Source organism: Podarcis erhardii (assembly GCF_964252035.2).
Source record: "Podarcis erhardii genome assembly, chromosome: 13".
NCBI lineage: Eukaryota > Metazoa > Chordata > Lepidosauria > Squamata > Lacertidae > Podarcis > Podarcis erhardii.
In genome coordinates, this window is record NC_138502.1 from 23,681,162 (window position 1) to 23,708,977 (window position 27,816).

General features: G+C 41.9%; 3 protein-coding genes across 4 annotated transcripts; 1 reads left to right on the forward strand and 2 right to left on the reverse strand.

Annotated features, from left to right (window-relative positions):
* The first annotated feature begins 776 nt into the window (after positions 1-776).
* LOC309327511 (olfactory receptor 6F1-like) lies at positions 777-27,739 on the forward strand. Of its 2 annotated transcripts, none has more exons than XM_081836812.1 (3): positions 777-858; positions 1,172-1,234; positions 26,659-27,739. In XM_081836812.1, the coding sequence occupies exon 3, from the start codon at positions 26,679-26,681 to the stop codon at positions 27,615-27,617; it is 939 nt and encodes a 312-aa protein (XP_081692938.1). In that variant the 5' UTR covers positions 777-858; positions 1,172-1,234; positions 26,659-26,678; the 3' UTR covers positions 27,618-27,739. The 2 variants fall into 2 exon arrangements, with proteins under 2 accessions (XP_081692938.1, XP_081692939.1); XM_081836813.1 differs by having other exon boundaries at positions 26,662-27,739.
* LOC309327477 (olfactory receptor 6A2-like) lies at positions 11,082-14,031 on the reverse strand. Its single transcript, XM_081836779.1, has 2 exons — positions 13,882-14,031; positions 11,082-12,162 (listed from the first exon to the last, which is right to left on the reverse strand). Exon 2 carries the CDS (start codon positions 12,133-12,135, stop codon positions 11,164-11,166), a length of 972 nt encoding a protein of 323 aa, XP_081692905.1. The 5' UTR covers positions 12,136-12,162; positions 13,882-14,031; the 3' UTR covers positions 11,082-11,163.
* Positions 16,665-17,663, reverse strand: LOC309327005 (olfactory receptor 6F1-like; the record flags this gene model as incomplete). Its single annotated transcript, XM_081836037.1, has 1 exon — positions 16,665-17,663. One exon carries the CDS (start codon positions 17,661-17,663, stop codon positions 16,665-16,667), a length of 999 nt encoding a protein of 332 aa, XP_081692163.1.
* Positions 27,740-27,816: the final 77 nt, after the last annotated feature.

Consider the following 27,816-nt stretch of genomic DNA (forward strand, 5'->3'; position numbering starts at 1 on the left):
GCTGGTAGTCAGGGGTAGATTGGGAAACTATTACTTCACACTGAAGATGCCTCCATGTCTGGGATAGGGAAGCTCTGGCCTCCAGATATTGCTGGACTGAAACGCCCTTCAGCCTCAGTCAGCGTGGCCAAAAGTCAGGGGTGATGGGGGTTGTAGTCCAACAAAACCACTTTCAGCCTCCACATGATTGAGGGGATCCCTGGCTGCATCATCCCCTGGCCAGCCAATCAGCTGGGCAAGGGGGGCGTGGCTTGCCCAATATCACACTGGTGAGGCCAGGGATCTCCCTCTTTTCCCACCTCAGCTCGTGGCCCTGTCTGAAGCCTATGGAGGTGAGGGCCTAAGGCACTCCCCGAGCGGTGACCCCGGGGGAGTTCCTAGTTGATGTGCATCAGCAGGACTCCCCCTACTGGTGGTTAACCCTTCCCGGTCTTCAAGCAATTGGGTTGAAGCTGGATAGTCGGTTAGGACCAATGTCTAAGCCAGTACCGCTCATTCCTGTAACCAATAAAGTTGTGGCCATTTTTTGTCCATTAACCTAAATATTTATGTCATGTGTCTTTATTTCCACTGGGGGGGGGGGAGGCAGGAACTTGCTACGCAACACCTGGAGGGGCACAGCTTCCCAATCCTGGCAAGGGTTGACCAATGCCTATCTTAATTTCCACCCCTGCTTATATTGCATGACACAAGAGATAGTTTAGTTACCTTACCTCTCCTTTCAGTTTTTATGCCAAACACTCTGTGTTCTAGATCTCAGAGGAAACTGCCACACCCACCCATGGAAAGATGAATTTCTGCCAAAAAAGCCAAGAAATTGTAGTTTGCTAAATATGCTGAGAATTATAGCACTGTGAGGTGGGAACTACAGTTTCCAGGATTCGTTGGAGAAAGCTAGTGTTTCTAGGGTGTTACCAGACCATACACACATACTGGTACAATTAGTTTATCAATTCATTAGCTATGAAACTTGGTGTATTATCCTTGTTTCTAAGGCCTGGAACTTGGAATGTGGGATTGCTCACTCTCAATACAAGGCCTTGGCCTTGCTGTTAGTGGTCCCCCATTGCTCATGGCTCATATCTACCAGGAATCATGCATTTAGTATTGTGAGCCCAATGATTTGGAATTCCCTACTGATTTGTATCCCCCTCCTTATTGAACTGTGTAGGTCTGGACCCCAGCTGTGGCACTGAAGAAGGCAGAAGCTGAAACATTTTGTCCATTTCTGCTAGTAAGTTTTTGTATCTTGAGATATGGCAAACATTGTGATTGTCTGACTTATTAGTTTTAAGGTTTTATTTTTATTTAAAATATTTGTTTTGGCAGCTATCTACTGTATATAGTAGTTATCTACTACTAACTACTGTATATATCTACTGTATCTATCTGCTGTATCTACTACTGCAGCTACTACTGTAGCTATCCACTGTAGCTATCTACTGTATATATGCTGTAACCCACCAACCTTTTGGGGCCAATGGGAACATTTGCAAGATGGAACAACTCCCTCAGCCCTGCCAACCAGGCACCCTTCCTCCACAATCTAGTTTATTGACTACAAACCTATTTTCAGTGGGGAAATGGAAGTGGAGACATTGAGGTCTATGATGGAGTCAACTATAGGAATGTAAGTACCTTTTGGTACCTGTAGGCACCATGCTGGCTACCCCTGCCTTAGGATGAAAGGTAGAATATGTATTTAAACTAGGTACCTACATAAAATTGTGTTTTTCAGCATCCTTCTGGGATCAAGAGACTACCTGTTTGAAATGCTGCTTGCTTGCTTTGTGCTCCCTTCCACCAAATTAGCTTGAATACAGGAACATTACAGAATCCACAGTGACTTTGTATAATATTCTAGTATGTTGACACTTCTGCAGCACCCTAGACAGAAATGAATCATGCTAAAAGCACAATGGTCTTTCCTGCTGGGGAGATGCTCGCCTCTTTGCTCAAGCTCCATTGCTCAATGCAATGTTAATGCAAACATTCCTTCACTCTCTAGAAGTCTAAAGGAATTTATCAACAGTTGCTATGCTGTCCTCAGGAGAGACAATTAAGTGACCTGACATCTAGCCGGCCCAGCTTTGCCTCCTAAATACACTTTGGTGGTAACTGTTTTCCTTTTCCTTTCTGGTCTTGCTCATTCAAGTTAATTTCATCAAGCCGCTTTTCCTTTTTAATCACCCTCAATGGGATCCTGACTTGGAGCTAAGCTTTCCCCAACATTATTTCTACTAATAGCTCCCAGTAGGTCCTATTACCATTGCACATAACTTTGTTTCTAAACTTACCTTTTATTTCATGAGTGGAATGGGAATATTCTAGGCTTCCAGCCAGCTTACAGCCCTCAGAAGGGAATTTACACGTAGCTTTCAATTAATTAATACAGTATGACTGTAAAATCGAATTCATCAGCTACTTGTTGAAGCAGGGAGGTATTTTTTTATTTACCAATAATGTGTACATTTGCCTAGCCTCTGGCTCCACTAGCCCAAAATCATAAATATTTTTTAATCAAGTCTTATTAACTAGTTGCTACTTAATTATCATTTTAAAAACTCCTCTGCTAGCTGCAGCTTCTCACTCAAGTATATTACCTAAAAAGCTTTATCACATTTAAAAAAAAAAAAATCTAACACACAGTTTCACAGTCAGGAGGATAGAGCAAGCAGAGATGTCTACATGAAGGAGTGGGGAAGGCCAGCTGCTGCAGGAAGAACTCCCACATTTGATGCTAACTTTCAAATCCTATTTGGGGTGTTACTGTCCCCATGTTCATTAACTCAGGGACCATGATGTCCTAAGTAGTCACCCCTTTCCCCATCTTCATGGAAAGAGTATGATTATCAATAACAATGGAGACATTGAGTGCACAGCTGTACATATGAAGGCATAGCCAAACAGTGGTACCTCTGGTTGCGAACGCCTCTGGTTGCACACGCTGTGGGTTACGAGCTCTGGTAACCTGGAAGTAGCTGCTCCCGGTTGCAAATTTTGCCCCGGGATGTGAGCAGAAATCTTGTGCTGGAGACAGTGCACAGTGGGAGGAGCGCTTTCACTAATGGCGCCTCATGTTACAAGCGATTTCTGGTTACGAACAGACCTCCGGAACGGTTTCTGTTCGTAACCAGAGGTACCACTGTAAATTGTTACACACTTAACATCAAGACTATGAAGCAGGACTACTAGATGTGTTTGTTTTCCCATATAGATGGACACATAGGAACACAGAAAGCCTGTCATATCAGGGCATATGTCAGGAACAGGTCAGCAACAACTCACAAGGTGTCAGTGAAGTTAACTATTTATTCAAAGAAACAAAACAGCTCAGGCCTATAGAGCACAACAATTCTTCTCAGTAGATCCTACCCCAATGAGGCAGTTGCCAGGACCAAAAGTCCCTGCCTTCCTACAGTTCTCTAAGTCTCCTCCTCTCCTGGGGCCTTCCCAATCTGTATGTTTCTGCTCCACCCTCTTCATATCTTTGTGGGTTCTGGGAGGCCAGGGGGGAGGTCACAGCAGCTGGTAGAGACCCCCTGGCTTCTTCAGCAGCCTGCCTCTTGTGTCCCCCCCCCTCTTCAGCCTCTGATTCTGAACTGCTCTCTGCCACAGCCTCTTCCTGCTCACAACACTATTACCTCTTCAGTTTCTGATACCTCCTTCTCTGCAGTCTGCTCCCTCTTGTCCCTGTGACCACTCATTGTCATCTCTCCACCAGTCTCCTGGCTCTACGCCTTCTTCTCTTTCGGATTCCTTTGCAGGCTCCCCAGCTGGCTCTTTCCACTACTCCTCTGAATCCAGCAGTAGCTTAGTGCAAGGTTCCCTCAACAAATTGATGGATTGTTGTCTGCTCTTGGTGGGATTACACTCCCTCTGAAGGCCTGGGTATGCAGCTTGGAGGTACTTATGGATCCATTGAATGTCGCTTGAAGCTCAGGTGGTCTCACTGGCACAGAGTGCCTTCCATCAGCTTCAGCCAAACTGCACCCCTATCTGGACAGGGATAGCCTAACTTCTGTTGTCTATGCTCTGGTAACCTCTAGGTTGATTGCTGCAACTCATTATATTTGGAGCTGCTTCTGAAGATGGTTCAGAAACTGGTGCAGAATTAAGCTGCCAGGTTGCTTGCTGGGGCACAACATTTTGAACATATTACGTCAATCATGGCCTGACTGCACTGGCTGCCAATTAGTTTATGGGTCCAAATTAAATCACCGCTTTTGACCTATAAAGCCTTCACTCTCTCAGGACCACCATACCTGAAGGACTGCCTCTCCCCATATGAACTCACCCAGATCCTGCAATAGTATTCTGAGGCCCTTCTTCCTGTGTCCCCTCCCTGAGGTCCAGAGGGTGTGGCTCCTTGTTTGTGGAATGCTCTCCCAAGGGAGGCTCATCTGACACCTTCATTACATATCTTTGGGTGCCAGGAAAAAACATTACTCTTTTCCCAGGCCTTTGACTGATTAAACCATCTATGGCCTTTAAGATATGACTGTGTGTGTCGGGGGATTGTTGTTGTTGTTAATTTTGTGTTTTTATACTGTGAACCACCATGCAAAGTGAGGGGGTATATAACTTTAATTAAAAAATAACTTTATGGTCAAATATTGCTGGCTGCTCTGGGTTGGAGGTGGAGAAGCAGAAGACAAACTATCTTTTATTTTACTACTGAAATGTGCACAGCAACACTGACATAGTGTTAATTTGTGTAAATTTCAGCCACGCAGAAGAGGTTTATTTTGGCCATGTGACAGGAAGCAGGGGTGTAATCACTGTGACTCAGAGTACCATTCCTTTGAGTGCTGAGATGCCTGATTACATTTTAAATGATGACATAGTGTCCTTGTATAAAATCAGAAATTCACCACATGTGTATGTCCATTGCCAGACACAGAGAGAAGCATATTTCACACAAAACCTATATCCTTTTTTGTCTAATGTTTCTCTGTGCTAGGATATTTTTTTTTTAAAGCAGCATGAAGTGAGATCCCTGCTTAGAGCTGCATTTTGTCTTAGGGAAAAAAGTTTCTTTGCTAACAGCTCCCTGTGGGCCCCATTAGAGTTACAGAAATCTCACATTGTATGTTGCTTTAGTATCTCAGGAGATTAATCAAAATCTCAGCGTTTCTGGTCCACAGGGCTTGAAGCTGAATTAGCCACTGTGGACCCAATCATTGCTGCCCAGAGTCAAAATTCTCAGAAGTATTATTAGGGAACAAGGAATTTACAAGAAAAATCATCTGGGGAGACACATCTCATTAACTTCTAGGTAGCTGCCCTTGGGTGATTAATTGCACAAGTTTCATTTTTAGAAAGAAGTTGCAATTAAAGGGACACTGCGTAATGAAACAAAGTGTAATGATTTTATAGGTTGACACAGTTTACAGCTTTTTTTGTAGGAAATATGGCTAGACTGAGGTGCTCTTTCAGTCTAGAGATTATTTTTTTGCAGTTCAACTTAGTTTGAAAATCCAGATATGTGCTTTGAAGTGCTGGCACTTAGGTTAGCCAGACATCAGATGAATAATGCTATTGGTACATTGCATCTATTTTATTTAATTTTTAATTTTTATTTATGCCCTGCCCTTCCCAGTTTAAAAATCAGGCTCAGGGCGGCTAACAGCAAATATAAAACATTGATTAAATTGTGACTTTAAAACAGCATAAAATACAACATAAAATGCAACATCAATATCAATAAACTTCAAAAATTCAGGGGTCATTTTGGGGGGGGGGGAGAAGTATATTCAGCATTGAAAACAATAATATAGCCAGATCAACAGCCTAGCCTAAGGCTGCAACCCTAAATAAACTCACTACAGTGCATAGCTGTCAACTTACAGATTTGAAAATAAGGGACAGCTGCCTCGAAAATAAGGGATCAGCAGCCAAAATAAGGGATTTTGGCTTAGCTTATACAGAAATCTGCCACTGATGGAGCCATGCTGCTTTGGCTGCAACTGACTGTGTTTTGCAGGGGGTTGCACTACATGATCCTAAGGGTCTACAACTCCCATCCTAAGGGTCTACAACTCCCACCAATGAAGAGTGGCAGACAAAACTGATGAATGACATCAAGATGGCAAAGCTTACAGGCAGAATTAGAAACCAGGAAGAGGACCTCTTTAATAAAGATTGGGGAAAGTTTATAATTTAGTTGAAAAGCTATTGTAAAGAGTTACATACATTGGTAGGATTGACAGAAAACTTGTAGTAAAAATTTGAACTATGGATGGACAAATGATTTATAAAAATAGAGTTATGAAAGGGTTGCAGAGGGGGAAATCACTACATTAAGATGCTGCACTGGTTGGAGGGTAAGCTAAGCAGCACGTCGGGGCTGCCATCGTCCTGGCATGAGGAGTTCCATCGTCCCTTCCCCGCCCAAGAGAGAGGGGGGAGGGAGAGAGACTCTTGCCCACGCCACCCGCGAGCCCAGCATGAGGCGGTTGCAGCCCCGCGGCCGCCACTGAAACACCACCCTTCTGCATCCCTCCCTATCCCCTCCTCCTCCTTCCTCAGGCCGCCTCCTCAGCCACTGCCACTGCTGCCACCGCCATCTCTGGCTGCCCCTGGCAGCGTGGCAGAAGTCTCGTAAGAGAGGGGCTGCCTGCCCACCCGCCGCCACCCGTCTCCTCATGACACACCCCTGAGGGGGAAAAGGGAGAGATGGAGACGCGGCAGCTTGTGCGCACTCTCTCTCTCGTGGCGGAGGACCCCAAGCCACTGCGTCCCTCCTGAGCCGGGCGAGCATGAAACCTGGGAAATTTAAGGGACATCATCAATAAGGGACAGCAGCGGGACACGGTGCTGGGATAAGGGAGTTTCCTGCCAAATAAGGGACAGTTGACAGCTATGCTACAGTGTAGGCTCCACTAAACACGCACAAACATACTTCTCAGTAAACACACATAATAAGACTGTGCTAGCACTCACAGTAGAACATCCAGGCAATGTGACTTGCCTCCCACTGAACTGCTCATTGATGTGAAAGTCAGAGCAAAGTTCCTCCTATATCCTAGGAGTATGGTATACATTTTTGATGCAGATTATTATTATTTTCTTAATGTAGACACAGAGATTTTTGACCAGAGCTGAATCTTGCAAAACTGATGTCTAATATTTAATTCAAAATGTGTACAGTATATGAATATGCAAACAGGAGAACATAAATCTGTTCAGACACACTAAGCAAGATGTAAGCTTAGAAATTCTGATGTTGCTATGTGAGAGTAGTATAACCAGATGGAGGAAAGGTGGGAGAGGAATTGTTGCAGGTTTTTTCTTCACAGATCGCAAGATAAATAAGAGGACAGTAAATGGAAAAGGTTTTGCTTTTTACTTAGTTAAGAAAGAAAGAAAAACATTAGTCATTATTAATTAGATATTGTTAAGTAATACATTAAACTCAACAGCTTGTGAAACAAGAATAACAGTCCTTAAAACAACTGACGAGAAAAACACAAAACCTTAACATTAAAATTCTATATAGCAACATTGGATCAATAGCAGTACAGGAATAAAAATGACCTTTTTTTATAAGGAAAAAAGTTGGTTTCGGAATAAAAATGTCTCCATGCTTATCAAAACAAAGCTCACTGAAGGAGGATATGGGAGGGGATTGACAGATCCCCGTTTTATTCCATTGTTAAATTTATTAAACTTATCTCCATTTGTCACCTCATTTGGCAGTCATTCTGTCAATGTACTTCCTTCAGCAGTCAAAAACCCACATAACTACTGGTCTAGCTTTTGTATTTGTGGTCAAACAGGTTGGTCTAGTTTCTGCTCTTTGAAGCAGAATGTAGCATATCAGTTTCATTTACTCACTGTTGGATTACGAATCACTAGGAACAGTCCTGCAGCTGCTGAATCTCCTCAAAGTTCACAAAACTTAGGTTGTGTCTTCAATAGTTGTTTTATTTCCTGGTCAGTATCTTATGAAAAAGGGGATGTGGGTGGCGCTGTGGGTAAAAGCCTCAGCGCCTAGGACTTGCCGATCGCATGGTCGGCGGTTCGAATCCCCGTGGCGGGGTGCGCTCCTGTCTTTCAGTCCCAGCCCCTGCCAACCTAGCAGTTCGAAAGCACCTCCGGGTGTAAGTAGATAAATAGGGACCACTTACCAGCGGGAAGGTAAACGGCGTTCCGTATGCTGCGCTGGCTCGCCAGATGCAGCTTGTCACGCTGGCCACGTGACCCGGAAGTGTCTGCGGACAGCGCTGGCCCCCGGCCTATAGAGTGAGATGAGCACACAACCCTAGAGTCTGGCAAGACTGGCCCATACGGGCAGGGCTACCTTTACCTTTACCTTTTTATCTTATGAAAACAGATGACATAACATTCCTGCAATGATCAGTCTCTATTTAAGACCCAAATCAATTTGATTTCCTGGTTTTTGTTTGGGTGTGATGCTAGAAGCTCGTGTTTGAATCCAAGGTACACTATGGACATATATGACAATTAATAGAAGGGTATTTCACAAACCACGCCCTAATTTATCTTGGATAATAGTTGCACTGTATATACTAGAACCATTAAGTATATGGGTGGATCAAAAACAAATGAGTGGATCAAAACATAATGTAGATCAGCTAAATGTGATGTAAAATGTGTACCAAAAAACCCTGCCCTCTTTTCAAAGTATTAATAGCAGCAGGTATGAGGGGGAAATTTAATATATTTTCCCTCACTGGGATTCTGAAGAAAATCCTTCTCCTGAAGATAATATTTATATAGGGGAGAAATATCCTATTGAAATCAATATGTTCTGAATTTACAAAGCAAGTGTATATACTCAAGATATCTAACAGCTAACTAATATGTTAACAGACCCTCCAAGTATCCCTATTTTCCAGAGATGTCACAGATTTAGAGAAGCCGTCACAGTTTCTGAGTTGATCCTGGAATGTCCTGCTTTTCCTTAGTACGTCCCTATTTTCGTTGGAGAAATGTTGGAGGGTATGGAGTTATCCAACCCTCAAGCCATCTGGAGGCAATCCTGTGTAGGGAAGATTTTATTAAAATGTTTGATATTCTATTGTATTTTATATATGTTGGAAACTTTCCAGAGTGCTGGTACAACCCAATAAGATGTGTGGGATATAAATAGTAAAATTATCATTATGGAATGGGACGTCCCTATTTTCATTGGAAAAATGTTGGAGGGTATGTGTTCAATGGTAATGAGACTGGATTCTGCTCTTACCAAATTACATTAAGGGCTTATCACAGATGGAGGTGCTGATAGGTGCACCACTAGGCCATGTGAACAGACACAGCCCATCTTCATTTTAATTCTCTTCAATGCAATCCTGTACACCAGTAGTGGGGAGCCTACAACCCATTGGTTTAATTAGGCCCATGAGGCCTCCCCATTTGGCACACAAGGCTATTTTGGTGAGTGTATGGCCACCTGTCCTTTACTGTGATGCTTTATTAAATGTCACTGGGCTACTATTCCCATTGTCCCTGAGCATTGCCCATGCTAGCAGGTCTGTTGGGAGGAACAATCCAACACCATCTGGAAGGTATCTAGTTGTAAGGTAGCCTGAGTTGAAAGATAGTGACTGGCCCAAGTCTTCCTTGAGAGCTCCATGACAGATTGATGATTTGAATCTCAGACATCCCAGTTTTGATCACTCTTAAGGCATTACAAAATTCAATGTGTGGAGGAGATATGTCTGACAGGCCCAGCCCCTCCACCCTTCACATTGTAATTTTTAATGGCAAGTTGAAGTGCTTCACAGTTTTGGGATTTTGCATGTGTTTGGACCACTGATTTAAGAAGAGGGTTATACACATATTCAGATGAGCATATTTATAAGCTCACTTGAGACCTCACCAGTAAATGTGGCAAGATCAGGGTGAAGGGAGTGGGACTGTTGTGGTTAGGCTTTTGTAATGCTTGAATATGTCTTTTTAGCACACCAGTGCTGATGGCATTTTCCATGAAAGAACTTGTGAAACAGTAACCTGTGGCATAGCTTATAAATTTTCTACTATCTCTACCTATTGGGCGGTACTGCTGAAAACTAGTACCAGAATCTGTCAGCATATTACAAATAAATGTGAGACATGCTTCCAAGTACAGTGGTACCTCAGCTTACATACGCTTCAGGTTACATACGCTTCAGGTTACAGACTCTGCTAACCCGGAAATAGTACCTCAGTTTAAGAACTTTGCTTCAGGATGAGAACAGAAATTGTGCTCCAGCAGTGTGGCAGCAGCAGGAGGCCCCATTAGCTAAAGTGGTGCTTCAGGTTAAGAACAGTTTCAGGTTAAGAATCGACCTCCGGAACAAATTAAGTATTTAACCCGAGGTACCACTGTAATGTGTTTAGAATCAAGGTGTAAAGGTGCTTTCACATGGACAGATTTCAAGTTAGAAGAGTTGACCTAGGTTGCAGCCTAGGTTCCTGGAAGCAATTCATTTACATACAGTTTGCGACAGCATGAATTCACTGACTTCTTTCATGAGATCCTTAAGGATCCATTCCATGTCTGACATAGGTCTGGTCTGTATTTTATCAGTATATCCAAAATCTCCTGTTAGATAAATGAATGTTCTTGCCTTTCCAAGATGTGATGTGGGAACACTTATCCACACCAGAAGACATGTGATTTTCAGGAGGGTTGCAACAATGTACATTACCCATGTGAATTCAGATCACATCTTGCTGTGCAGTTCTACATTTTATTTAGAAAAAACTCCTGGCAGTCAGAAACTTTTAGACAGCTTGGTATGTCTTTATTTTGGAATCAACAAATGGGAAGAAGTATCGGCAAAATCAGACTGTATAAACTGAATTAGTGCATGTTGGAAAACCCGATGAAATGTATGAATGAATTTTATTATTTTGGTCACAGACCAGTTCCAGCCCCCATACAATATCAAGGAAGTCATAAAACACCATAGGGATACATTTGAATTTGCAATTATGCATAACAGGAAAAATACAGATATAGCAACAGTTAAAAAATATATAAATTAAAACTTAGATGAAATGTAACTTTCTGAAACCCACCTTGGAATCATAGAGGACACATATCAGAACCTCTTAATGTTTTGGTAGTTTCCAATGTATTTTATCATTGTACAAGTTATCACATGATGCTTGATGATGAATGGAGAAGGTATCTGAATTTGGTAATTTTCAGTTTTGTGATGGCTTTAGCTTCTCTGTTTGAAAACATTTTGATAACATGGCTGAGTTATGTAAAGCTCTCCTTAAGGTCTTCCTCACTTCCCTGTTTCTAAGGCTGTAGATGATTGGATTGAGAAACGGAGCCACCACTGTGTAGAGGATGGACACCAGCTTGTTGAGATCAAAGGTTCCGATGGCCTTGGGTCGTGCATACATGAATATGGTGGTGGCATAGAACATAGAAACAACTGCCAGGTGTGAGACACAGGTGGAAAAAGCTTTCCGCTTCCCTTTGACGGAGGGGATTTTTGCAACTGTGCAAAAGATGCATACGTAAGATGTTCCAGTGACTGCCAGTGAAGTCATGAGGACTGCTAAAGCTGCCACAAAATCCAACATCTCAATGGATGAAGTGTCTGTGCATGACAACCTCAACAAAGGTGAGAGGTCACAGAAAAAGTGTCTGATTGTATTTTTCTTGCAAAACTGCAAGTTGGAGATCATCAACACTGATGGAAAGGAAGCCAGGAAGCCACCTAGCCAGGAAACCAGACTCAAGACAGTGAATGCTCTGTGATTCATGAGTGTTGCATAATGTAATGGGTAGCAAATGGCCAAATACCTGTCATAGGCCATGGTTGCCAAGAGAAAGCATTCAGAAGAAGCCAAAGACAAGAAAAAATACAGCTGAGTGATGCAGCCCCCCAAAGTGATTGTCTTCTCACCCAACAACAGATTTGATAACAATTTGGGCATTGTTACTGAGACATAGAATATTTCCAAAAGAGAGAGATTTCCTAGGAAGAAGTACATGGGAGTATGAAGGTGGTTGTTCAATGAAATGGTCACAATGAGGAGGACATTTTCCAGAAGAGTTAGAAGGTAGATGGTGCTGAAAAATGCAAATAAATATAACTGATGCTGTGGAAGTTCAGGGAAACCCATAATTATGAATTCTACATGTGAGGTTTGGTTCCACATTCTTCTGTAAGTTAATTGCTGCTTCCGCTGTTAATAAAAACAGAGCATGCTAAGCACAATTCTTGGGGGGGGGGGGGGCAGTCAGTGAAACTGATTCATGCAAAGTGACATCAGTCATATTAATAAATCCACTTATACTAGTAATTATGGCATAGTCTGAAAAAACAATCTGGAAATTCTGAAATCAGTAACGGGGCAAATCAGATGAGAAGTGGATAAGCAGCTAATAAAATAGTCACAAGATTCTTACTCATGTGATTATTAACAATTTCAATGACTTTTAAAAATGTGTGCAGAGATTTATTCAGCCTTTGCTATTGTTCTTCAATTCAGGAGAGCATCTGTTGCTCATTTTGAACATCTTACTTGCATTTACTAGTGGCCTGTAATTTTGATTGTGTGCTGAAGGTCCATTTCCTGGTCTGAGATTAAAATTTCTTTCCTCCTCACTGCAGCCCCCATACAGCCAAAAATCTGCTCTGGAAGGTTGGTGGACCTTCAGGACCAGATTTTGGAATGTGCATGAGAAGCTGAAGGAAGGGGAAGAGAAACCTGAATTCGCATTGCAAACACTAATTTCTGTTGTGGAGCTGGGAAGACAGCGTTGGATGCCATACATAGTACAGGACTGTTAAAATACACTTCAGGTTTTATTCTAGTTGAAATGTGATTGTGAGTCTAACATCCAGAGAGTGATATCTGACTTTCAATTTATATATCTTCAATTAATAATAAAACCAGTTCAAGCTATTCTCTATGGTTTTCAAGATTGAGAGCTAAAGCATAACTCTCTAAAAAGGTAATAAATGTTACCAAAATACTCCATTGCTAATTTGGAATACAGTCAAATACCATGACAAATAGGAATTTCCCATTTGACCTCTATGTAATATAGGGTTGCACTTAAAAGTATGTGATACCTACATAAACTAAAAATGATGACCTCACTGCTGTCACTGACCTATTCAAATGCAGTTACAGATAGGTAGCCGTGTTGGTCTGTCATGGTCAAAACAAAATAAAAAAATTCCTTCCAGTAGCACCTTAAAGACCAACTGAGTTAGTTCTAGGTATGAGCTTTCGTGTGCATGCACACTTCTTCAGATACCTTCAGATATCTGAAGAAGTGTGCATGCACACGAAAGCTCATACCTAGAACTAACTCAGTTGGTCTTTAAGGTGCTACTGGAAGGAATTTTTTTATTTTGTTCTATTCAAATGCAGACAGCTAGTGGAGGAGGAAGAAAAAGAAGCTAAAGCTATCAAGTTCTAATGAAACTGGATTTGGAAACAATAACACAGGCATAATCAGGTTGTCAGTTTCTGTAATATCTCTTCATATCCTTATAACACAACTCTGAATATATATTTTTAAAAAATCATTGGTCTGTTTTAGCCAAATTTATGGTCACATCCACACAATACATTTACTGTATAACATTTGCAAAACATTGCCAGGTATGACTTTTCCTAGAATATCTTAGGAATTGTAATTTGTTAAGGGTGCTGGGAACTGTAGCTCTGGGAGGGGTCCCGCAGCAACTCACAGCACCTTTAACAAACTACAGCTCCAATGATTCTTTGGGGGAAGCCATCACCCTTAAAGTGAAAGGAGAGTGCTTTAAATGTATAGTGTGAATGTGAACTGCCTTCAAATTGAGTTAATGCACCTTACTAAATTTGGCTGGAACATGTCCTGCTTCAACGTATCTAGAACCCTGAGACTTAAATCTTGTACACACTTACCTGAGAGTAAGACCCATTGGATTCAGCAATGCCTACTTTTGAACAGACAGGATTACATTGCACATCTTCTTTTTAACTAGTTATTGGATTGCAATAATTCTGGAGAAGGTAGACCTTTCAATGGCCCATTCTCCATGCTTTCTAACGGCAACTGTAAAAAAAGGAGGAAATCCATACTTGAATGGTTCTAAAGTTCTTATTGAAGCACTTCTACATCTGTCCTCTTTCAAGATGATGAGAAGCTCAGATGTGAGGGATATAATTTTTCAAAGGAGTCAAACAAGAAATCCTAAATGAGTAGAACCCTGGAGCTTTACTTTCTCATAGCCTAAGAGATTTCCTTCTTATGGCTTTGCTTAGTCACAAATCCCACCTCTGTCCTATTATGTTAATAAGTTTATGGAATGCTAGGAGATCCACTTAGAATGTGTTTAATTATAGCAACAAGGTGTCTTTCTCTCTCCTTCACCTTCCTTCTCCTCCAGTTACCATACATTTGCCTCTCTATGAACTGATAAAACACATTTAACAATATTTTGAAAGGCGGCACTTTATTGAAATCAGTGGGATTTAGCTTTCTTTGCTTCATTTGCCGACTGACCTTGGCTTGGCTACAGTACCCTAGGTCTCCAACAAGAACAAAATTCTCAAAAAGCATATCATAGGGAGAAATGTGCTTAAAAATGCATAGATTAGTTGAGACAACATGCAAAAATGCATTCTGTTATTGGAAATTGCTTGCACAATGGTTTATATAAGGTGCTTATATATGTACAGTAAAGAACCACATTTGGTAACTGGTTCAAAGACACCCAGAGCCTGGCTGAGTGATGGCTTGAATCTACGTCTCCCCACTGGGTCCTGTTCCCAATGTAGTATGTTTCAGTTTGTAGCGAGGTGTTTATCAACTAAGCCACCATTGTAGAATCACTACAGCTGTATGAGGGTATGTTCTGAAGAATGCATCAACATGGCACCCACAGACACCAGGGTGCCCCCCAGTATGGCACCTGCAAGTGTTCTAAATATATATCCTTTCAAAAAAACATAGTGTATCAGAGATTATTAGCTCTTCCTGTTCAGATCTTGTTGGCACTGGTTCAACTTCTCCTTTATTAAACATACCCTCTCAGGCAGTCCCATGCTTCATTTGATATGAGGAATGGATATGCACCCTCCACCCCATTCTGAAGAAAGGGAAGCTGCAAAAAACTTTTCTTCATGAACGACTGCAGTGGTGACTTATATAGATGCACCCCTCCCCCACAAGTGATGGAGGAAGGTGATAGATGCATGCCTATACCTGTCTCTTTTTCTGCTCTTTTAATTGTGGCATCAATTTCATGTTATGCCATGAAATCATGGCAGCCATTTTGTGTTGTGCCATGACCACACAATAGTCATTTTGTGACTGGTTCCCATAGCACCTCCTCAAAATTCCAATGTGCCCACTGGCTCAAAAAAAGTTGGCAACCCCTGGTCTGAAGGCACAAGAGGGAAGGGGAGAGAGCCAAGATACTTCCAGCCTCCTAGTAGGGTAGACTCACATTTTGAAAGTGCTCTCTCCCCTCCCCTCCCCTCCCCTCCCCTCCCCTCCCCTCCCCTACTGGGTCCTGCAATTTGGGGGCATTTGGAGGGTATGTGCAATTACCAATGGAGAGATAAGGAAATAGTAGCAGCAACAGTAGTTCAGTAAAAATGTACATGAAGCTCGAAGCGTCAGTAAATAATGCATATTAAACCATTTAAATGTTTATTCATATTCTGTTGACCTTCATGTTAAACACAATTAAGGGGAAGCAATGATAAGTTTACTGCTTTGTTTTAGTTTCTTTCAATTTCTCCTCATTGATCCACAGAGGGACATGGTATGAGTCTGAGATGTTTGCCTTCTTCTGAAAAGCCAATTTACCAATCCAGTGGCAATGACAGTTGTGGACTGGTGCAATCATGGGGGAGTTGGGAGGGAAACTTCCTGTTCCCACACAGCCAAAGGACAATGTAATCTTCTCCATCATTTGCAGGGGTTGTCGGGACTTGCCCGTGAATTGACCAATCATGGGCGAGCTAAGGGGCTGGACTTTTGAGGTGGACCTGGGTGAAATCTGACCCTGCCTTAGATCAGCCTCCATTTTATTTGAACCGGGTGTGCTTGCACTCAGAAGTGTGGTAGGCTTTATTACTTCTTCCTATGCTCCAACCCCAACAATTTTGGGCTCACTGCACCTGGGGCCATAATGCACATTCTTGGGGCTCTCCTACACCTGTTGAAAACAGAGAATGTAGTATTATTTAGGGGGAAAGAACAACCCTGTATTGAGAACAATTTCTGAAACTATGAGACTATGTTAGATATAAAATTATTTTCCTCAGATATTTGGAATTGGGTCAAAGGGATGCTTTAGTTCAGGCATAAGCAAACTCCGACCCTCCAGATGTTTTGGAACTACAGTTCCCATCATCTCTAGCTAACAGGACCAGTGGTCAGGGATGATGGGAATTGTAGTCTCAAAACATTTGGAGGGCCGGAGTTTGCCTATGCCTACTTTAGTCCCTTTGAAATCAAATTCACTTGATGATGTGAATTTGAGAGATTTAAGCTTCTGTTTAATACTTCCATCTTTAGTAAATGGATGAGGATGATAAAGAATGGTGGTGACAGAGTAGTGAGAATAGGGAAGGACACTGTAGCAATTCATAAGCCCTACATCAAATGCACAGATGATTCTATGCACTGCTAGGAAATGTCCCATGCACCATGCAAATGACACATATACAGAACATCAGCCTCTGTCTTTTCTGCTAATTTGTAACATAGTTGTGAATCTGAATGTAGCCCTGAAAGCTTCTTGCACCTCAGTATTTCTGAGTGTGTAAATGAAAGGATTTAACAAAGGGGTTACAATAGTATTCAGGAGAGTGACCGTTTTGGTCAATTCCAGTGACTGATGCTTGGCAGGTGTGATATGTAGGAAAATGGTGGAACCATACCATATTATCACCACTGTGAGATGAGAGGAACAGGTGGAAAAGGCTCGTTGACGGCCTTCAGCAGATGCAATCTTTAATATTGTGGTGATGATATAAATGTAGGATATTAAAGTTATCACACATGAGCCCATGATGACAATACCAGCAAGTATGAACCATGCTATTTCTAATGTGTATGTGTCAGTACAGGAAAGGACTATCCAAGGCACAATGTCACAAAAGAAGTGGTTGATAACATTGGAGTCACAGAAAGACAACTGGGTAATAAGGAAGGCTGGTACCGAAATCGCTGCAAAGCCACATATCCAAGATCCCAGTGCCATTTGGACAGACAACATTTTGGACATTATAGTGTGGTAGTGCAATGGGTGGCATATGGCCAAATAGCGGTCATAAGCCATGACAGCAAGCAGGAAGTATTCTGTACATCCCAAGGAGAAAACAATGTACATCTGTGTGATGCACCCTGTGAAGGTGATGGTTTGGTGGCTCTTGGACACAAGGATTGCTAAAGTCTTGGGAATACAGGCTGATGTGTACCATATCTCCAGGAAGGAAAGATTGCAGAGGAAGAAGTACATGGGTGTGTGGAGTTGTCGTCTGGCTCGCACTAAAGCTATGATGGCCACATTTCCAGTGATTGTCAGGATGTACATAAAGAAAAAGAGGATGAAAAGGAAGATTTGTAGTTCATGAGATCCAGAGAAACCCAGAAGGATGAATTCCTTCACAGTGGAGTCATTTCCTTCTCTCATCAGAATCAGGTGTTTTTCTGCCAAAACAACATTCATGAAAACTTAGTGATTGGAAATGGTGGCTCTTATACTCTCACTTATTTGAAGAAATATTAATAATGCTCTCCATAGAATAACTATTAACAAATAAAAATATAAGCCAAAAGTTCATTGTAAGAGGATTTTATTAATTTAGCACTTTAGTTCAAATTTAGCACATTTAGTTCAAATGAAATATCACTACTTCTCATATAATATCAGTTTGTCTTACTGTAATGATTTCTATTCATAAATCAGTTTATATTATTCTGTCCATTTTTACAGCTATATTTTCTATACACTTTTGTTACAGGTCTTCAGCCTAGAATTAGTGGGTGTCTAGAATACATGCTGCATTTTCAGCCAGAAGGGCAGAGAGATGCTTTGATTTCTGTTTGCAAAATTACTCTCTTTTTCTCTGGATCTTTGGCATATTAATATCATTAGCAAAAAATAAATATATTAGAAAACCAAACAACACAAAAATAAATTATCACAGGAACATGATTTACACTAATGAAAATAATATATATTCCCCTGAAATTTACTATTCCAGCAACTTATTAATAAAATTCTATTTTCATTAAATTTATCAGAGATTTTTCTTTGCTTCATATTCTTACGATGGTACACTGTAGTCATGAGGGCTATATCCAAACTTTAAACCTATTAAGCAAGGAGATGCTCTAGAAAAGTTTCACTTTGTAATGTTTTTCATAAAGATTTTCCTGGTGTTAGGATGCTGACAATGATGGCTTTAATGGAATTTTATCAATGGCTTTAAGCTTGTGTTATTTTGCTGTCCAACATAGGGCAAGAGAAGTCCATTATTTTCCCAGTCCAGACCACTATGCACCCAAAAGGGAAGGTGGCAGTGCCGGGTCTTGTGGAACAGTGGGGGAGGGAGGACATTTCTCTCTGCTGTGATCTTGTGTGGTCCCATGGAATAGGGATCACATATTATAGCAAAAGTATATACAGTTGTCCCAATTGTTTAGAGCCCATACATGTGAGTGTATTTTTGTGTTTAATTTCCATTTAACAAGAGTAGTTAATTGGAAAGTCCATGAAGAAATTTGAAAGAATAAAATTCTTGGGGAAATCCCTACTATCACATCTACACACATTAACCATTACATTTACAACTACAACTTATTTCCCTTCTTCTGAACACTCTAAACTTCTGTCATTGAAATAGTGGAGTTTAGTTCTATTAATTTGTGCTGGATTGTGCCCTAAGTGATTTATAATAAAGACAATTCTTACCTTTCTATTGTTCCGATTAAGCTGATGAAGACCTCAAGATCCTGTGTCACAATTAAAGAAAAAACTGCATTCCTTGGAGATAAAAAAGTTGTTATTGTTATCTGTGTTTTTTCTTGCATTAAAATAATAAGCATTCTCACTTGAAAATTTATGGTGCTTGCCTAATCCATTGCAACACATTTTTTAGTTTCTGATCCCATGTGTTTCAACCTTTATGCATTTTTGTTGGGAATTCTCTCTTGACTATAGTCAATAAATTTATACACTTTGAGTAAATGCAATGGGTGTTGCTTGCTTTATTATTAAGTCGCAGGAGTAATGTCTGTGTATTTATTTACTTATTTTAATGTGCCAGGTGTATTGGATCAGGGAGAATGGGTTTTTCTCCCTAGGGTATAGGAGGAAACTCAGTCCCAAACTTTATTTATATATAACATCTGCAGCTGGGAAAAAAGTCCATGAGCAGCTAACAAATAGTGACAAGACTCTGTTTCAATATCTCTCTTTTAAAAGCAACAACAAAAACACAGTATATGCAAGTGTGGTTCTATGTTGTGTGCTTCTGAAACATCACTGCAGTCAATCATTATTCAGGATGTAACTGAAGGAAAAAAGAAATTATAGATAAGCAAATAATTTTAGAGCTTTTTGGGGGGAGGGGGAGGTCAGTTTAAGGTAGGGGTGGCTAACTCAAAGCTCATGTCCTCATGTGGCCCACCAAGCCATAGGAACCGACCTACTCGTCCCTGCTGCTTTATCTATTGTTCTTCTTGGGTGATGAAGATCTATTTTTGTAGATAAGAAATATCTAAGGAGAAGACAGAGCACAATATCTCCTGAATGGGTCATAAACTTTTATCTTTCTGCCCTTTAAATCTCTCAGTTGCAGTTAGAGCAGAAATGGCTCACTGAGTGACTTTATAAAATCATCATAATCATCATGACAAGCTGATGATGAAATGTGGAGAAGATTGGAAACAATGAGAAACTGAGAGATAACAAAATTGACAGATTCTACCATCCCTACCACCTGCTTTGTTTCCACTTGGTTCTTCCCAAAAGCCAGATAGATAAAAAGTGCGGAAGACATGTTGGGTTACGGCAACCATTTCCACCTCCAGTGTGTGTGCAAATTGCATAAGTGATTCAGTTGTTCTGCCACAGAGGTTTTGCTATCATTTTTGAGATAATTTTAATGTTTAATTAATAGGAAACAGGCTTGCCATGCAATCTTATGCATAGTTGATGAGGAGAGGCAGAGCAATCTACATCCCTAAACAACACTGGAAGCTTTTTTGAGGTCTCTGGCCAGACCTGTTACTCACTCAAACAATTGGCTGGTGGAAGAAGTGTTGCGTGTTCAGACCCAGAGGACCCCAGAGGACCCCCCCCCAAATAAAAACACATTTGACTCAAATTTTAGTTTTGGTTTTTGGCAGAATTTAGGCCACAACTTTATTCATTACTGAAAAGTGAGTGGTTGCATAGGCTCTGGTTTGACTAGGTCCCTACACCGTTCCAGGTAGCGCTGACCCAGAGCTCTATCATAGGTCAGCCAAGGGTGAACACCTGAGGTAGGTGGAAAGCCCAGGAACAGATTCTGTCCACCCCCCCCATGCTCCCCTGGACTCAGGCACAGGCACAACCCCCTCCTGGGGGTTGACCAAACCAAGTTTAGTCCCTGGATTCCTTTAGTGGAATACCCTTCACATAAGGATGGCGAGACCGTTCTCCCATCCCTATCACCTGAACCAGTGCCTATCCACCACACGAGCACCCGCACCCACCGCCAACCACTCACACCTGTAACCAATCCCATAACCCCACTAACACTGCAGTCAGCCACAAATCATTCCCAATCACAGACAGATGAACCCCATCAAGCCTGTAAAGGGATGGATCACTGAAGGTAATGCCCGGGTGACAGATCACCGTCCCACCCAAGGCCAGAACCTTCATGGCTGCTGTGCTCTGGACACACTTCCTGGCCCTCTCGGTGGCAGCTGGGCAGCTGGGCAACTGGCTACCGAGCCACACACGTCACTGCCATCAGTGACCAAAATTTTTGAGTCCAGGAAGAGCTGCTCTCAACTCTTCCAAGTCCCCCCCCCCACTTCAGATTTTAAAGAAGGGTGGGCGCCTACAAGCGCACCACCAAGCAGGAGCAGTTTCGTGAATAAAAGCCACATTGTATTGGGTAAGCCCAATGTCAGCCTCAGCTGAATTCATCCCCATTTTCAAAGGGGCTGCAGAAGCCTAATTGGGGGATGGGGATGCAAGCTCCCTTTTACTGGGTGCAAAGCCCCACGCCGGGAAAAGACCTTTTTGTAGGTGAAGGGTTGGTGGGGGGTTAAATTAAGCTGAGGAGAAAATAAATTAGAAAGGAACCGGGAAAGAGGATAAAAGGAATCAATATCACCAACTGACAATCGTCAAAGGAAAGTCTCTCAGCTACACACAGGACAGGTTGCTCTCTGTTCTGTTTGCAAGAGGCAAATGAGAATCTCTGGGTCACGTGCAAGGGATTAAATAGGTCCCTTGAATTGTTTAGGCTGCACCCCATTGGTCAGATCACACCCAGCAATGAGTGACCTACCAATTCGGGTGTTGTGGCTATCCAATAGTCCCACCCACAACCAGTAGGTCGGTCTCCAGGTCTCACCGCAACACGTGCCCTCTTTTAGGGAGGACACACTATATCCCTAGAAGGAGTGTTAGACAGTGGGAAACCACCAAAGTGGGCACAGGAGAGTGTGACCTAGGGTCTGTTAGATCCCAAATCAGCTCTGAACCCATATTTTTCCCCACACCCTTCCTGCTTCTTGCTCTAAGCTTACTCTAACAGATCTCTCCTCAATATCTCCCTCCCCCTTGGGCACATCAACCACTTCTTCCACTCCCAGGTTCCCCCCTCCCTCCAGGGAACTTGAAACCACTGGCTCGTCCCTGACACTGCCTTCCTGGAATATCTCTCTGGGTTCCCTAGTGGGACCCCGGATGCTTGGTTCAGTACTGAGCTCAACACTGATACATGAGTTCAGTACTGGGTGACTCCTAAGGTGAGGGGCTGTGCTTCCCAACCTTGAAAGGAATGCCATTCCATCAGTAGAAGCTGAGTGGAATAAAGACTTGATCCTCACCCTGCTGCCATACTACCTCCACCTACTGTTTAATCAAAGTTATAGCTTCATTTCTCCCAAAACTGGTGTTCATTTTGTAATATTTCCACCACACCCATGAGCCACAAATACGCACCTGCCTGAGGAAACAAAACTCTAAATTCTGTGGTGTTTTTTTAATTAACAAATGAAACAAGCTAAGGGGTCAATCCTAAAACTCCTGAAAGACTGACTTAAAAGGCTCTTGGATGTGGCATTACACACATGCTTATGCCACCAGTAGCTCCCCCAGACCACCTACAAAAAACTATGTGGTGATAGATGTGCCACCAGTGGCAGTGAAAATGGGACATTCTTTTGGGTGTGGAGTTTGTTTCATGGGTGGTCTTTTTATATTTTTATTATTATTTGGGAATTAAAAAAAAAGAAATAAGTTCAGTTTTTAGATCATTCTACGGATTGTGTGTTGTTAGCCATCCTGTGCTCAAGTATAAAGGAAGGGTGATAGATTAAAATGTAAAATAGAAAAATGCCCATTGGAAAATGAAAGTACAGGTTCAAAAATGCTGAACCAGTGGGCTGCATGCAGTTTACATCCATCTGAGGATGCAAGTGTGGTGTCATGATTCAAGTGTTGCATTACTCAGCCATGAGGCCCACAGTGTGACCCTGAGCCAGCCATGCTCTCTCCAGCTAACCTATGCCACTGGATTGCTATTAGGATAAAATAGGAAGGGAAATAGGAAGTATGTACAAAATCTTGAACTTCTTGAAGGAAAGGTGAGATATAAATGGAATAATGATAAAACAACAGCACAGCAGCAACAACAACAGCAATTTTAGAAAAGCCAGTTTGAGTACTTGTTATTTATACCCATAGGGGTGTTTAATTTAGCTCCAGGCATTTTCATTATTCTCTATTAGAAATTGAAATTTCATATTGAAATTTGAGTTAGCATTGCAATCCAAAACCATGGAGAGAATTGATTGCAAAAAAATATGAAATATCCTTGGGGGGGCGGGGGAATTATCTATTCCATAATTGCTTGAGAACATTTTGTATGAATTCCTTGGAGATAAAATGTAAAGGGAAGCTCTGATCATGTCAATGATATAAATATACCCTGGTCAGCTGTCTGTATGTGAGGTGCTTAGAAGGGCTTCCCTGGTTCGGTTTTAGATTCTGTGAGTAGAAACAATGAGGGGTGTAATAAATATAAAGTAGCTGATGACTGAGAGACTGAAAATGTATACAGTATGTGTGAATTATAGGATGGGTGAGTGGGTTGCTATGAAAATTCAAAGCGATATTGTCTGTGTATGGATATGAAAGGATGATGCAATAAATATCTGTGAAGTGGCTTTCTTTACTTATTTTTTCTGACAGTTTTTAAATATTAAATGCATTTGTGATCAGCAATTCATCAAATGGAAAAAAATACTACTTTGAACAGCTGGCCTGTAGCTTTCCCTGCCAGTAATAATAATAAAAAAATCAGAGCAGGGGAACCTTTCTCAGCCCAAGGGCTGCAGTTCTTCGTTTGCAACATGAGAGAGCTACATGCCAGAAGGGGGTGAAACTAGAGACAAAGGGGAAAGAAACAACAGATGTGACTCTTACTGTTGTAATACATACTAGCAATGCAAAAGCCTGAGGCTTCTGCAAAGAATCCACTCCTCGTGTATCTTCACCCTCCATCCATTAAGATAGCTGAAGGACGCATTCCAGATAGGCAAAAGCACTCAAGGAAGGAACAGAGCAGGGCTAATGAGGAGTCTCGTCTGGGGAAGGGCAGAGAGAGAGGTCGGGAGGGTCACAATTGGCCTCTGGGCATGAAGACCAGCTGAAAAGCAGCTGATCTGTTTACATTAAAATGTTGGCATTTGTCATCTTGAAAGATAACGGAGTGCACCTCTGGGAGTGATATTAGTGCTGCATTAGTGACCTCCCTGGGGTAAAAGCCTGGGCAGTATGTACAGAGGTCCTGGGCTGCCAAGACAAACAAGACCCCACTCTTGGCCTTGCTAATGGGGTCCAAAGGAAAACAGAGCAATATGTTTGGCACCAGCTTGGCTGCAGGAGTTGCCAGAAGGAGGCACACAAGGACCCATCCTAATGTCATATGAGCTCCAGATTTGGGTAGGGTTCACTCCTTAGCCTTTTCTTCTCCTGAAGATATCGCACAAGACAGCAGAGGTTTAGGATCAGAGTTTTCCCTATCCTAGAGGGGTACCTTCCCAGGTAAATGAGCCCCATCTGCCCCTCAATTCTCTCTACAGCACATGAAGAAACCTCCTTCTTGACCACTGGACCCACTATTGGTCTCATTCATTCAATCTGCTGGAGCCTGTCTTAAGATGCAGGGCAAGTTCCTAACTCTCTGAGGGATTGAGACCCTTTGGCTACCCTCATCTGGTTTAGCCAGCCAGCTGAAGCTGTTTCTAGGGTATGGCCTCTGTCCCATGCTGATAGCTTCTAGGAGCCACAGATGAGAGCTGGGTGCAGAGTGGGGGTCAAAGGTGGATAAGCTACCCAAAAAGAGCACAATGTGTCTCCTAACAGAGGTACTCCCACCCCCTAACACCCTATAAAATCATACATTAAAATGCATATAAAGCAATCCTACCAGTGTGTTGGTCAGTGAGAGAAAGCTAAAGATGCAATAGCTGAAGAGAGAGAGAAGCAGTATTTTATATCCCCTTTTCATTATTACTATTTTCTTAACAATGTCCCTCTCATGTATATGGCAGCTTCAGGGGATAGGAAGACTTTGTTTCCTTTGGATCCATGCTTTTCCCTGATCCACTTCCAGCATGACCAAATATCCTTTGGCATGTCTTTTTGGCAATGGTAAGATAAGGTTTATGGCAGCTTTTGGGGTGGCCTTACGGAATCTGATCTCACAGTTCAAAGATGCTCCTCTCTCTGTTTCCTTGGAGAGGGAGAGCTACATTTCCCAAGGTCAATAGGATTGCAGTGTTAGTGAATTTAGATCAGCATTTCTACTGATTAAAGAAGCAAGCACAAGTATGGGCATTAGTGGGATAAAAGCAGTCTTGACTCTGTACAGGATTGCAACCAAACTCTCATTCTCAGAAAGGTGAAGGAAGCATATTGCCTAAGAAAATCAAATAGCTTCCAAGCTCTGTTTGTTTTCAGAACATGTAGGCTTTGAGATAAATTTGATATTAAATCTTACATGTTGGATTTCCTATATATAAAAAGAGAGAGAGAACACTATTTGTTAAAAAAAAAAATTAAAACTCTCATAAACATCTAAAAGTCCACGTTTAATCTGATTTTGAGACCAGACTATACAATATGCAACCTCTACAAACTGAACCCAGAACACAAAATGGAACCAACCGGATGGTCATTTTAAATATTTATGTATTGTTTTATATTATTTATTGCCTTTATACCCCACTTTCCCATCTGATTTTAGCAATTGAGCTCAGATCACCCAGTTAGCTTCATGACTCAGTAGGAATTTGAACCCTGGTCTTTCACTAAGCAACACTGGTGCTTTGAATTCCAAACTGAAATGAGAAAACTCAAGAAAACAAACTTTTGAGTTTCTGCAACTCCGGACACTTAGCAAAAACGGTTCCCATGGACACATTGGCATCATTCAGGCAAGCTTGGTGGTCTGTGTTCAGTTGGTTGGATCACAAGTAAAGGTAAAGGTAAAGGTAAAGGACCCCTGACAGTTAAGTCCAGTCGCAAATGACTCTGGGGTTGCGGTGCTCATCTCACTTTACTGGCCGAGGGAGCTGACATTTGTCCACAGACAGATTTTCCGGGTCATGTGGCCAGCATGACTAAGCCACTTCTGGCGAAACCAGAGCAGCACACGGAAACACCGTTTACCTTCCCAACAGAGCAGTACCTGTTTATCTACTTGAACTTTGACGTGCTTTCAAACTGCTAGGTTGGCAGGAGCTGGGACTGAGCAACAGGAGCTCACCCGATCGTGGGGATTCAAACTGTGGTTTAGACCACAGCACCACCCGCGTCCTGGATCACAAGTAGGAATTGTCAAATCTGTCCATTTTGGTTTCTCTCAGTTTCTTTCTCATATTAAAGTAACAGATCCCTAGTTTTAAATACTAGTAGAATACAGTGGACTCTCGGGTTCCAAATGTGATCCATGTGGGAAGCACGTTCGCAACCCACAGCATCAGCAAACAACAGTGCCGTGTCTGCGCACACGCGGGTCGTGATTCGGGCGCTTCTGCGCATGCGAAAAGCGTGATTTAGTGCTTCTGTACACGCACAAGCACCGAAACCAGGAAGTAACCCATTCCAGTACTTCTGGGTTCAGCACAGTGAGCAACCCGAAATGGTGGAACCCGAAGCACCTGTATCCCGAGTTATGACTGTACTGAATATTGTTCGGGTAACCTTGTCTCCCAAAATGCAGATATAATTCAAAAATTCATATCAGTTTTTGTATTAGCAATCCTGGGGATTCATTTTAGATGGTGGCCTAGATTTTTTTAAAAAAACCTCAAAACCAAACCTCAATTGATGTAAATTCTACCAACTTTGTGCAGGGATTGTCTGTAATAATCATATTGAGGGTAAGGAGAAATGTTCTGCGTATTCATTCAGAATTGTGTTTCAGCAGGTTAAAGAAAAGAACAGATGGGAGAAAATAACAAAGAAGAGCAAAATAAATCAAGAGTGATGGAATTCATTCTGCTTGGCTTCCCTGGGTCTTCACATTTCCAGCTAACAATCTTCATCATCTTTTTAAATATGTACATCTTGACCATTTTGGGAAATTTCTGTATTATCCTTCTAATAGTAACTAATCGCCGTCTCCATACTCCCATGTATTTCTTTCTTTGCAATCTCTCTTTCTTGGAAATATGGTACACAACAGCCTCTGTCCCAAAGATCCTGGCTATGTTCCTCGGAAGAAGCAAAAGCATCTCTTTTACAGGTTGCATTTTGCAGATGTACTGTATTTTTTCCTTTGGGTGCACAGAGCATTTCCTAATAGCCATCATGGCTTATGATCGATATTTGGCCATATGTTTTCCCCTTCATTACAGCACCATTATGGACATTCATCTTTCTAGCAAGTTGGCAGGAGGCTGTTGGCTTGGTGGATTCCTTGCTATGTGTATACCAACCTATCTGCTCACAACATTGTCTTTCTGTGGCCCCAATGTTATCAATAATTTCTATTGTAACCTAGATTCCTGGATAGTTCTTTCTTGCACAGACACCCACTTTCTTGAGATAACAGCTTTTTTCACAGCTATATTTGTCATTGTAGGCTCCTGTGTGACAACCCTTCTTTCCTATATTTACATTATCCTCACCATCCTACGCATCCCCTCCAAAAAAGGACGACAAAAAGCCTTTTCCACATGTTCCTCCCATCTTGCTGTGGTGATTATTTGGTATGGCTCCACTATCTTCCTGTTTGTAAAGCCATCCAAACAGACCTCACTAGAAAGGACCAAAGTAGTGAGCATCTTCAATCTTATTGTGGTGCCTCTTTTGAATCCTTTCATCTATACACTAAGAAATAAAGAGGTGAGGGAGGTGTTGAGAAAAGTATTGTGCAGGTGATTAACAAAGCACAGATGTGAAGGGGAAGGGAAATAAATAAATAAAATCTGTATTAGTTGGCCTAGATTTTAGCAGCAGACAGTCTAGTTGTTAAGAGAGTTGCAGATGACTGGAGTAAGATTTCTGTTTGTGCACGTGCTCTCTCTCTCTCTCTCTCTCTCTCACACACACACACACACACTTTACATGTGCACTTGGA

Coding starts and splice junctions, on each gene's coding strand:
- LOC309327477 (XM_081836779.1), bottom strand. CDS start 12,135: ATGTGGAACCAAACCTCACATGTAGAATTCATAATTATGGGTTTCCCT.
- LOC309327511 (XM_081836812.1), top strand. CDS start 26,679: ATGGGAGAAAATAACAAAGAAGAGCAAAATAAATCAAGAGTGATGGAA.